We start from the raw sequence: 13,156 nt of genomic DNA, 5'->3' as shown, positions 1-13,156 counted from the left end.
ACTGGGAAGTACCGAGGAACAAAGGGACCGTGGCATGTTTGACCATAGATCTCTGAAGGCAGAATGGCAGGTTAATAGGGTGGTGAAAAAGGCATATGGGACACATACCTTTACCAATCGAGGCGTAGATTACAAGAGCAGGGAGGTCATGTTAGCATTGTACAGAACTTTGGTGAGGCCACAGCTGTACCACTACATACAATTCTGGTCACCACATTATAGGAAGGATGTGATTGCACTGGAGGGAGTGCAGAGGCGATTCACCAGGATGTTGTCTGGGATGGAACATTTAAGTTATAAAGAGATGTATGATAGGCTTGGGTTGTTTTCTCTGGAGCAGAGAGATCTGAGGGGCAACCTGGTCGAGGTGTACAAAATTCTGAGGAGCATGGCCAGGGTGGAAAGGGAGCAGCTGTTTCCCTTAGTTGAATGGTCAGTTACGAGGGGACAAAAGTTCAAGGTCAAGGTTAGGGGGTTTCGGGGAATTTGAGGAAAAGCTATGTTCCTCTGCGCCGGGCCCCAGAGGGTGATGACGGTCTAGAATCGACTGCCTGAAGGATGGTAGAGGCAAATTGCCTTAAAATCCTTTTTTAAAAATTATCTGGATGAGCACTTGGCACATCATAACATTCAGGGCTATGGGCCAAGTGCTAGCAAATGGGATTAGGTAGGTAGGTCAGGTGTTTTTCATGTGTGGGTGCAGACTCGATGGGCCGAAGGGCCTCTTCTGTGCTGCATTATTCTGGGATTCTGAGGTGGAAGCAGATTCAACAATAACTTTCAGAGACTTGAATAAATACTAAAGTGATGAGGAAAAGGTAGATCTCAGTCAAGCAATTGGCACAATGACCTATTGCTGTGTGACTGAATGTGACATCCAGACTTCATTGCACTTGTAATATTTAAATATATGTTTTTAGATGATAAAATTGCAGGAGGTATTTAAGACATTTTACCTCGGAAAACACAGTGGCAGGAAACTACAGTGGCAGCCGACATTAGGACATTCTGTTTTGAAAACCGAGTTCAAAGAGGTGAGAATTTAATTATAAGAAATTATTTTTTATCCATATATATTGTTGTGGTGTTCATTTGATGAAAACAATGGTGACTGGGGTACTGGAATTTGGAGGTGCGAGTTATCTAACACTATGAAAATAAAACTTCTGCAGCTCAATATTATTAACTTGTTTTAAAATTAACTTGCTTTGTTCCTTTTAACAGGCAAAATTAAAAGCACTTTTTTGTTTATCTATTTTGTGGTGAGGAGGGACACAGCAACTCCTTTCACCCACTCCTTGTTTGGTTGGAGCAGAGGTTTTCAATTTGCAAAGGATACTGCACTGCCAATTCAGTATGCACTTAATTCTTGCACACTGCACACAGTCAAGCCGAGGACATATTGAGTTGAATTTATTGTGCCAAAACCCCACCAAGGTGAAAATATTAAAAATGTATAAATATGTCCTACTTCCCACTAAAATGTGCCAGCACATGTTCAAACTCCAAGCTTGCAGAAAGGAATACAACTTTATACAGTATCAGGTGTTAACTTTGGCTGAGTTTAAAGTACAGATTAAATAAAAAGGAAAGTCAATAAGAGTTTATTGTATCCAAGGCACTGGTTCTCAGCTGAGGCAATGGTTTTTCACAGGCATGGCTGGTATGTCCTTTTTCTCTTGGAACACTTGTAGAAATCCAGAGCATGCATTAGAGAGTCTGCGGTAGGAAAGTAGTCACGCTTTAACTCCGCAAAACAGGATTCAAAAATTAGATGGCATATTATAGAGAGGTGGCAAGAGACAGCCATTCATTTCAGCAACTAGAGTATTTCTGCCAGATCCAAGCCCATCCGCACACGAGGTAGCATCGCATGACCTCTTTCTCTGTTGACTGTATATTCTAAAAGGACGTTGAGCAGCTCATGTCTGGCAGGAGTCCTTGCTGACCAAAATGTTACATTTATGATGTTCCAGCAAATAACTCCTGAATGATCCATTCTTCCATTTGGATTAGATAGGAAGGAAGCTTTTTACACCTCCAGAGAAGTCCTGGTCTCTTGGGCCTCCATGGACACTATGGCCAGGATTCTCCGAAATCCCAGCCAAGTGTTGACGTGAGCGTCAAAACAGTCGCGAGCGATGCCGGCGTCAACGGGCCTCCAGGCCCAGTCATTCTCCCCTTCCTCAGGGTCTAGCACGATGCCGGAGCGCTGTGCGCTGCTCCGGCGCCGAAAGCCGGCTCTACACGGCCGGAGAGAGTCCGCACATGCGCGTCAAGGCCGGCTTCGCACCGGCACCCGTGTAACATGGCGGAGCCCTACAGGGGCCCGGCGCGGAGGAACATAGTCTCCCCCCTCCCCCCCTCCCCCGGAATTAGCTCGCCCGCCGATCGTTGGCCCCCGATCGCGTGCCTGGCACCGTGGAGGCCCCCCCCCCCCCCCCCCCCGGAGTCGGTTCCCCCTTCCTCCCCACCAAGACGGCCCCCGTAGCCAGAACGGCGAAGTCCTGCCGGACAGGACCATACGCGAACGACACCAGCGGAACTCAGCAGGCACTCGGCCCGTCGAACGTGGAGAATCGCCGCGGGGGCCGCTTTCACCGGCCTCCGATCGTGGAGCGGCGTGGCGGGATTCGCGACCTGGCGAAGGCTCTGAGAATCCCGCCCTTTGTCTCCATGGCTTAGAATGTGGCTACTCAAATGCAAATTATCAGCCAATTTAAGGCATTGCCTTTGTGTTTCAGTGAAGTGTCTCGTTTTTAAAAATATTTAATATGTGAAACCAGTCGATGAGATCTATATCACACATCTTCATGACAAGTTGGTGGTTTTGTAAAAACATGAGTAGGCTTTTGAGCCCATCAATCCTGTTTCACCATTCATGTAGATCACAACTGATTACTATCTTTGCAACATCCAGCTGCAACTGGCTCTGCAACCTTTAATACCCTTCCCTGACAATCTTAGCAATCTCAGTTTTAACATCTTCAATTACCCTCGTCTCACCAGCTTTTTGGGGAGAGAATTCCAGATTTCTGCTACACTTGTATGAAGATGTACTTCCTGACGTACTCCCCTGAGCAATCTAGCTTTAATTTTAAGGGGGAGCATCCTTCTTCTGGGCGCCCCACAAGGGAAATCAATTTTTTAAATTGTCTTAAACACCTGATTAAGACCATTACTTGATGTTTTATGTGTGGGATACAAGCCTAGTTGATACAATTTGTCCTCATAATTTAATCCTTTAACCCAGTTATGATTCTGGTTAATCTGTGCTACATCACTTCCAAGGCCAGTAAAACCTACCTGAGGTGGGGTGCACCGAACTGAATTCAGTTAGTCCAAAGGGGTCTAACCAGAATTCAGTACAGATGTGCAATAACTTCCAACCCATTATTTCATTAGCCTTTTTTAAAAAAAAAAAAAAATTGTACCTCTCTTCTGTCCTCTCGTGAACTATGTACTTTGGCCCCCTAAATTGCTCTGTTCTGCCGCAGTCTAGCGTTTTACTATTTTTTAAAAATGTCCTCATCAATCTTCCTTGGGTCAAGTGGATGATCTCCCATTTCTGCACATGAACACTATCTGCCAAAGTTTTGCCCACTTACTGATCTACCAATGTCCCTTTGCAACTTTCTGCCCCCATTTACTGTCCTCCTATTTACTGTGCCACTTAATGTAGAGGACTTCCTATTCATTTGTCCAAATAATTTATACCAAATGATTTATACCAAGTTGAGTGTGTTCCTGTTATCCCTATCACTTACCTCCTGTTCAATTCCCTACCCAAGTCGATAGGTTATCTCCTCCTCCATGCCCCCTCTCATTTTTGTCAAGTTGTTATGTGAACCCTTGTTAAATGACTTGAAAGTCCACATAAATAACATCCATTCACTCTCCCTTATCGACCTGCTCAAAACATGTAACCAGATTTATGGTACGTATTTTATTCATGAAAATTACTGCAGGCTCTCTCTGATTAGCTTATATTGTTCAGTTGCTCAGTCATTCTGTCCCTAGTTACAGATTTCGGTAACTTTTTCAGAACAGGCGTTGGATTAATTCGGCCCATAATTTTCTAATGTTTTTGTCTAGCCTTCCTAATTCATGGAGTGACATTGGTAGCTTTCCAGTCTAACTTACCATTTACAAATTTGTGACATGACCATTAAAATTAATGTGTACAAGTGCAAATTCACCTTATTCCACTCCCCATCCTGGAAATTTATCCCACTGGATGGGGAGGAAGTTAGGCAAGTGTAAATGGGAGAGAGTTTAGGAGAAGGACTTAAACTGGGCAACGTGACCACTCGTGGTTTTATGCTCAAACTTTTCTCATGAAAGGCCCATGGCCTGAAATGTTAATTTCTCTGTTCCCTTCCAAGGTGGTATGTCGTCTACTGAACATTTTGCTGTGTTTTCTGTTTTACGTTTCATTTCCAGTATAATATCCTTTTGTGCTCAACTCCTTGTAGAGTTCATTCACATGAAACTGAGATGTACAGTACATTTTTTGATCTATGATCAATTATTTCATTCGCAGTTGCTTCATTCAACTCATCTGATAAGAATTCTTGCAAGAAATTCCCACTTTCAGCATTGTATTTCTCAATTCGGCTGGTTGAATGATTACATTTTTAGACAGTGTTAATAAAATAAATATTGGGCCATAATATATTGTGTTTGGAGGGTACTCCAAAGTTGCGCTGGGGGATCCTTCTTGGAGGTTCCCATGCAAGGGTTTACCCGGCAGTTATCTGGAAGAGCTGACTTTGCCAGGACAATTGCGCAGGGCTGCGAATCACCTGACAAAGCAATTTCAATCACAAACTTCAGAAGTTTCTGCCAGTTTTACCCTCATAGGTACTCTGAAAGATATAGAGGGGAAAATCGCACTTCTAACCTCAGAGCAACTATTTTAAACACCCAAATTGAGCCCCACACGGTACACCCCACATACTCCCGTCAACCCGACCTGAACGACATGGGCCCAAGCGCACCTGCCCGCCCCACGCACTCCCCACACCCAATCCCCTTCCATAATGTCCAGATCCTGCTCCACTGATATCAGAAGCCCCACATCTCATTCACTTACCTTGGTTGGTGCAGACTTGATAGGCCAAATGGTCTCCTTCTGCACTGTAGGGATGTTATGAGCCTTCTCCCTTTCAATGGGACCTTTATACTCATCAGCTTTAATGCAGCTAGTGGTGTAAAAAGGGCCCATGTCCTCCTTTGCTCTGCTCCTTTTACTGTCGCTGCTGGAACCAGAGACGCACATCACTTCTTCAGCCTCACCCAGCGTCAGTCAGGAAGGTCTGGCAAGATGGCCACTTTCCATTTCACACACGGGTCAGTCACTGCAGAGTCACTTTGAGGATGTTGGGGGCCATTATGTACATTTAATCATGTATGCTAAAATGTTTCCAATATTTATCTTTGTATGTTTCATGTATGATATATTAACAAATAATGTACAATATATTGATATAACCATGATGGAGTTTGACTGTTTCGTTGTATTCTATTGAAGCAGTAGTGAGGTCGTTCCTCAAACTTATAGACTTGAGCCTCGGTTATTTAAAAAAATTACAGCCCAAAGTTATGTTGCTCCCATTCGATCCCATTAGTGTTTCTTCAATGTGCATTCTAGGGTAAAAGGGAGCTGCAAGTTTCACTCTTCCAGACCTTGGTACTGCTAATGTTCAACGAGGGCAATGAATTCAGTATGGAGGAAATCAAGACTGCAACTGGCATAGGTATGGAAATAATTCAAACGGTTGAGTTGACAGTTAAATTTTTGCTGCATAGTTGCACTGGAACTTGGAGTTGCCTATAAAGCTAACATTCCAAATTTGGAACACTGGTAGTGTCAAGAGGCAAGGTATATATGAAGCTGCTGCTTGATTTGTCACTGACTGATAGCAACTGAGTAGTTACTGTAGCTAGTCACAACACAGCCAAAATTCAGCAATTAATTAAACTACCTAATCAGGTTTTTGTACATCTCATTTTCTTTAGCTGCATTTTTCTCAACAAAGCTGGTCTCAAATGATATGTATTACAATAAGGTGGCTTGCCTGTTTTGTTCTCTGTACGTTTCTATTTGAACAGAAACCGGATACTGCAGGATAAAAAAGCAAATAAAATATTTTATAACTAGTTTAACTGCCTAATGGGAAGTTCTCCGAATCTGCTATTATCATGACCATTGTCAAAACTGTGCCAGTCAGCAGCAATCTTCTGGTGGTGGGTAGCAGCCCATTAGATTTGAGATCACAACATTAGATTCAAGATCGTTATGGAAAAGGACAAGGATGGGCCTGAGATCAAAGTTCGAAACTGGGGGGGAAGGCCGATTTTAATCAGGTCAGATAGGATTTGGCCAGAATGGACTGGGTGCAGACATTTCTGGTAAGTCTGACAGAACAGTGGGACACATACAAGAAGGAAATAGGGAGACCACATGGATCGATTGGAGCAGCAGTTGGATGCACCTAGGAGCATGCAGGTGGCGGAAAGCAGGGCCAACAATTTCCAATCAAGAAAAAGGGTGGGACCAACAAGTCCAGTGAGCCCCAGATATCATGGATATACAGCATTGGATAAGGAGAAAAAGGGGGGCTTATGCCAGACATTGAGGGCTCAAAAGTCCTAGAGGCGTACAGAATGGAACTTAAATAGGATATTGGAGTGCTAAAGTGGGAGTGGCTGAGGGAGTTTGGTGGCTGAGGGAGTTTGGTGGCTGAGGGAGTTTGGTGGCTGAGGGAGTTTGGTGGCTGAGGGAGTTTGGTGGCTGAGGGAGTTTGGTGGCTGAGGGAGTTTGGTGGCTGAGGGAGTTTGGTGGCTGAGGGAGTTTGGTGGCTGAGGGAGTTTGGTGGCTGAGGGAGTTTGGTGGCTGAGGGAGTTTGGTGGCTGAGGGAGTTTGGTGGCTGAGGGAGTTTGGTGGCTGAGGGAGTTTGGTGGCTGAGGGAGTTTGGTGACTGAGGGAGTTTGGTGACTGAGGGAGTTTGGTGACTGAGGGAGTTTGGTGACTGAGGGAGTTTGGTGACTGAGGGAGTTTGGTGACTGAGGGAGTTTGGTGACTGAGGGAGTTTGGTGACTGAGGGAGTTTGGTGACTGAGGGAGTTTGGTGACTGAGGGAGTTTGGTGACTGAGGGAGTTTGGTGACTGAGGGAGTTTGGTGACTGAGGGAGTTTGGTGACTGAGGGAGTTTGGTGACTGAGGGAGTTTGGTGACTGAGGGAGTTTGGTGACTGAGGGAGTTTGGTGACTGAGGGAGTTTGGTGACTGAGGGAGTTTGGTGACTGAGGGAGTTTGGTGACTGAGGGAGTTTGGTGACTGAGGGAGTTTGGTGACTGAGGGAGTTTGGTGACTGAGGGAGTTTGGTGACTGAGGGAGTTTGGTGACTGAGGGAGTTTGGTGACTGAGGGAGTTTGGTGACTGAGGGAGTTTGGTGACTGAGGGAGTTTGGTGACTGAGGGAGTTTGGTGACTGAGGGAGTTTGGTGACTGAGGAAGCAAGGTGCTCCTTTCATCTCCTACATTTCCTCAAAAGAGCGTGAAAGGAGTCGTGCATTTACAAAGAGTGCAGCTGACTGGGAACAGAGTCGGAGGATGGAGTTCTAGCTGGTGAGTAACTGACAGCAGGTGAAAAAAACTGTAAAAGTGACATTACAGGAAAATTGTGACCGGCTGGTCAGGAATCTGCACTCCATTTGAAAATAAAACATTGTTAAACTAATTACATTTAAATAATTACTTAATGATAAGTAGAGTATCTAAACCAGGGGCTGGCGATTACTGTATTTAGCATTTTACATTTATTGTAGAAATCTAGTGCTAGGAAGCATATTTTAATTTGATACGTATTTATTTTTAAATTAATTTATTAATTAGCTGTAGAAATGTCGGTTAAAGGGATAAAATGCTTCACTTGTGATTTGTGGGAGGTACGTGAAACTTCCAGCATTCAGGACAATTGCATCTGCAGGAAGTGCACCTAATTGCAGCTCCTCACAGACCACATGGATCGATTGGAGCAGCAGCTGGGTGCACCTAGGAGCATGCAGGTGGCGGAAAGCATCATACACAGGAGTTTCAGAGACATAGTCACACCAAGGTGCCGGCAGATAGATGGGTGACCGTTAGAAGAGGCAGGTGGTCAGTGCAGGACTCCCCGATGACTGCCCCCCTCTCTAACCAGTAGTGCAACTCCCCACCAACAATAAGCAGATAAGCAGTAACTAATATGTCAATCCCCATATCAACAACAACAATCCCATCCTCCCACCAATCACCAAACAACTGCCTGCATGTTAACATAAACAAATAACAAAAAGGAATCGGGAATCACCCATAGTCATCATTAACACACAGACCCTCTCTTCCAAACCCCCCCTCCCCACTCATGTTCGATGTTATCCAATTCTTGAAAGTGCATAATGAATAACGCCCATGAATGGTAGAACCCCTCCATCCTTCCCCACAGTTCAAACTTACCTTCTCAAGAGTCAAGAATTCCAACAGGTCCCCCCGCCACGCCAGGGCACAGGGTGGGGAGGTTGCTCTTCATTCCAACAGGATCCGCCTTCGGGCGATCAACGAGGCAAAGGTTCCGCACCTGTTTCCAACCCCGGCTGGTCTGACACCCCAAATATGGCCACCCGAGGGCCCGGGTCTTGATTCACGTGCACCACTTTAGAGATTACTTTAAAAACTTCCTTCCAGTAATCCTATAGCTTTGGACAGGGCCAAAACATATGAAACCTCCCCCCCCCCCCCCTCCCCCGCAATGTTAACACACATCTTCTACCCCCTCAAAGAGCCAGTTCATCATCCCTTGTCAGATGTGATCTTTATACCACCCTCAGCTGTATCAGCCTCAACCTCGCGCATGAGGTGGAGGCGTTCACTCTCCGGAGCACCTCGCACCAGAAACCCCCTCCAACTCTTCCTCCCACTTTGCATTGATCCCTTCCAGTGGTGCCTTCTCCTCTTCCAAAATTGCCCTGTAAACCACCTACACTACCCACTTCTCCAGTCCCCCTGTCGTCAGCACCTCCTCCAGCAATGTGGAGGCCGACTCCACCGGGAAGCTCTGTATCTCCTATCTGGCAAAATCTCGAACCTGCATGTATCTAAACATTTCCCCCTGCTCCAGCCCATACTTCGCTTCCAGCTCCTTCAATCCTGCAAACCGACCCCCAAGAAACAAATCTTTTAGCGTCTTAATCCCCTTCTCCCATTTCTGAAAATTTCCTTCCCACTTCCCAGGCTCAAATCTCTGGTTCCCCCAAATCAGCATTTCCCTTGACCCTGCCGCCAACCCGAAGTTTTGGCGAAACTGCCTCCAAATTCTCAATGAAGCTATTATTACCGGACTCCCTGAGTATTTCCCAAGGGCCATTAGGAGCGGTGCTGTTGCTAGCGCCTTCAATCCCGACCCCCTACACAATCTCTCCTCCATTCTGACCCACTGGGAATCAACCCCTCTGACCCAACTCCGCACCTTCTCCACATTCGCTGCCCAGTAATAATACATCAGGTTCAGAAAACCCACTGCCTGCCTTCCGCTCTGTAGTAGCACCTTTCTAACTCTGGCCACCTTCCCTCCCCATATGAACGAGGTAATCATTCCTTCAATCTCTCTAAAAAATGCCTTTGGCAGGAAAATCGGCAGGCATTGGAAAATAAACAGAAATCGCAGCAGCCCGTTCATTTTAACCGTCTGTACCTGGCCCGCCAGTGACAGAGGGAGACCATCACACCTTGCCAGATCAGCTTTCACCCTCCCCACCGAACTAAAAATGTTGTACCTACGGAGCCCCCCCCCCCCCAATCTCGAGCAACCTGCACCCCCAGATATATAAAGTAAGTTCCTGCCCTACGGAATGGCAGGCCCCCCACCCCCGGCCGAGACACCACAAAATACTCACTCTTGTCTAGATTTAATTTGTACCCCGAGAAAGACCCAAACACCCGAAGCAGCTCCAATATTCCCCCTATTGACACACTCGGTTCCGACACGTATAACAAGTCATCGGCATATAAGGACACCCTATGCTCTATCCCTCCCCCCACCCCCCGCTCTATCCCTTTCCATGCCCCCAAACTTCTTAACGCGATGGCCAATGGCTCAATCGCGAGTGCAAACAGCAGGGGGGACAGAGGACATGACTGCCTAGTCCCACGGTGGAGATAAAAGTATCTCGAGCTGATGTTGTTTGTGCAGACACTCGCCCTCAGCTCCTTATAGTAGCTTTACCCAGTCCACAAATCGTGGTCCAATCCCAAACCGCTCCAGATCTGCCATCAAGTATCCCCATTCTACCCGGTCAAACGCCTTCTCTGCGTCCAATGCCACAACCACCTCTGTTTCCTTCCACTCCGCCGGTGCCATAACCACGTTCAATACCCTCCTAACATTCGAAAAGAGCTGCCTCCCTCTCGCAAACCCTGTCCGATCCTCACCTATCACCTTCAGGAAGCACTCCTCCAGCCTTCCTGCCAGTACCATCGCCAATACTTTTGCGTCCACATTTAAAAGTGCTATGGGCCTAATTGACCCACACTCCGTCGGATCCTTATCTTTTTTAAGCAACAGGGAAATCGATGTCTGCCCCAAAGTTTGTGGTAACACCCTCTCCCTATCGCCTCCTCAAAAATCCCCACCAGCTTATCCTTGAATTTTTTATAATATTCCACTGGAAACCCATCCGGCCCTGCCACCTTCCCCGACTGCATCCTCCCAATCGCATCTTTTATCTCCTGTCCACTATCGCTCCTTCTAATGTAGCCCTGTCGCTCTCCCCTAACCTCGGGTACTCCAGCCCATCTAGAAATTCCTGCATCTCCCGGTCTCCCCAGGTGGCTCTGACCTGTACAACCTCTCATAGATTTCCACAAAGACCTTGTTAATCAGACCCGGAGCCACCAACAACCTCCCAGCCCTGTCCCGCAACTGAACAATTTCCCTTGCCGCCGCCCCCCTCCGAAGCTGACCTGCTAATATACGTCCTGCCTTCTCTCCATGCTCGTAAACTGCACCCCTTGCCCGCCTCAGTTGGCGCATCGTCTTCCTGGTAGATAGTCGGTCAAAGCTCGCCTGTAGTTCCTTCCTCTTTTCCAACTTCTCTGGGTCCCCATCTTCTGCATATTTCCTATCTATCTCCAGCATCACATCTATTACCCTCTGCCGCTCCAACCTCTCCTCTTTGTCCATCCTGGCCTTAAATGAGATCACCTCACCCCTCACCACCGCCATTAGAGCCTCCCAGACAACTGCCTTCAACACCTCACCCGTACAGTTGAAACCTACATATTCCTTAATTACTTTTTCAATTTTGTCACAGAACCCTCTGTCCCCCAACAGTCCCACATCTAATTTCCTCCCCGGCCTCTGCGTTGCCCCCTTCTCCAGTACCATATCCACCCAATGCGGAGCATGAACTGATACTGCAATTGCTGAGTACTCCGTGCCTTAACCCCAGCCAGCAAAGCCTTCCCCACCACGAAGACGTCGATCCGCGAGTATCCGCGAGGTGTTGGGGAACTGGAGCTGGATGAACTGAGGATCATTCGGGAAGCTGAGGGGGTGATAGATAGAAGCTACAGGGACATAGTTACACCTGAGAACAAAGGTCGCTGGGTAACAGTTAGAGGTGGGAAGAGGAGGAAGCAGTCAGTGCAGCGATCCCCTGTGGTCGTTCCTCTCAACAATAAGTATACCGCTTTGGATACTGTTGGGGGGGATTACCTAGCAGAGGTAGGCTGCAGTGACCGGGTCTCTGGCACGAGGTCCGGCTCTGGGGCACAGAAGGGAAGATTAGGAGAGCACTAGTTATAGGGCACTCAATAGTTAGAGGTACGGACAGGCGGTTCTGTGGGCCCGGGCAAGACTCTCGGATGGTTTGTTGCCTCTCGGGTGCCAGGGTCCATGACGTCTTGGATCGTGTCTTTTCATAGAATTTACAGTGCAGAAGGAGGCCATTTGGCCCATCGAGTCTGCACCGGCTCTTGGAAAGAGCACCCTACCCACGGTCAACACCTCCACCCTATCCCCATAACCCAGTAACCCCTCCCAACACTAAGGGCAAATTTGGACACTAAGAGCAATTTAGCATGGCCAATCCACCTAACCTGCACATCTTTGGACTGTGGGAGGAAACCGGAGCACCCGGAGGAAACCCACGCACACACGGGGAGGATGTGCAGACTCCGCACAGACAGTGACCCAAGACGGAATCGAACCTGGGACCCTGGAGCTGTGAAGCAATTGTGCTATCCACAATGCTACCGTGCTGCCCTCCCCCTTAAGGATCTTCAGGATCCTTAAGGGGGAGGGGGAACAGCCAGAAGTCGTGGTGCACATTGGTACCAATGACGTAGGTAGGAGAAGGGGTGTGGATGTAATAAACTAGTTTAGGGAGTTAGGCTGGAAGTTAAAAGCCAGAACAAACAGAGTTGCCATCTCTAGTTTGTTGCCGGTGCCACATGATAGCGAGGCTCGGAATAGGGAGAGAGTGCAGTTGAACACGTGGCTGCAGGAATGGTGTAGGAGGGAGGGCTTCAGGTATTTGGATAATTGGAGCGCATTCCGGGTAAGGTGGGACCTGTCCAAGCAGGACGGGTTGCATCTGAACCAGAGGGGCACCAATATCCTGGGAGGGAGGTTTTCTAGTACTCTTCAGGAGGGTTTAAACTAATTTGGCAGGAGAATGGGAACCGGATTTGTAGTGCAGCAACTAAGGTAGCCGATGTTCAGGACATCAAAGCGTGTAGTGAGGCAGTGGGGAAGGTAACACTGACAAAGGAGAGTACTTGCAGGCACGGAGATGGGTTGAAGTGTGTACTTCAACGCAAGAAGCATCAGGAATAAGGTGGGTGAACTTAAGGCATGGATCGGTACTTAGGACTACGATGTGCTGGCAATCACGGAAACTTGGATAGAAGAGGGACAGAAATGGTTGCTGGAGGTTCCTGGTTACAGATGTTTCAATAAGATTAGGGGCGGTGGTAAAAGAGGTGGGGGGGTGGCATTGTTAATTAGAAATAGTATAACAGCTGCAGAAAGGCAGTTCAAGGAGGATCTGCCTACTGAGGTAGTATGGGTTGAAGTCAGAAATAGGAAAGGAGCAGTCACCTTGTTAGGAGTTT

At 47.3% G+C, this 13,156-nt stretch overlaps 1 protein-coding gene across 3 annotated transcripts in view; it reads left to right on the top strand.

The window, feature by feature from the left end:
- The window catches only part of LOC140428224 (cullin-4A-like), a 195,504-nt gene that overhangs the window by 143,074 nt on the left and 39,274 nt on the right, over positions 1–13,156 (top strand). For all 3 annotated transcript variants that reach the window (XM_072514450.1, XM_072514449.1, XM_072514448.1), the window contains 2 exons: positions 921–1,034; positions 5,654–5,759. In XM_072514450.1, the coding sequence (XP_072370551.1) occupies positions 921–1,034; positions 5,654–5,759 (220 nt within the window). The remainder of the gene's footprint in view (positions 1–920; positions 1,035–5,653; positions 5,760–13,156) is intronic.

This window comes from Scyliorhinus torazame, chromosome 8, assembly GCF_047496885.1.
Source record: "Scyliorhinus torazame isolate Kashiwa2021f chromosome 8, sScyTor2.1, whole genome shotgun sequence".
Taxonomy (NCBI): Eukaryota; Metazoa; Chordata; class Chondrichthyes; order Carcharhiniformes; family Scyliorhinidae; genus Scyliorhinus; species Scyliorhinus torazame.
The sequence above is the reverse complement of the archived record's forward strand: the minus strand, read 5'-3'. Positions and strand labels throughout refer to the sequence as shown.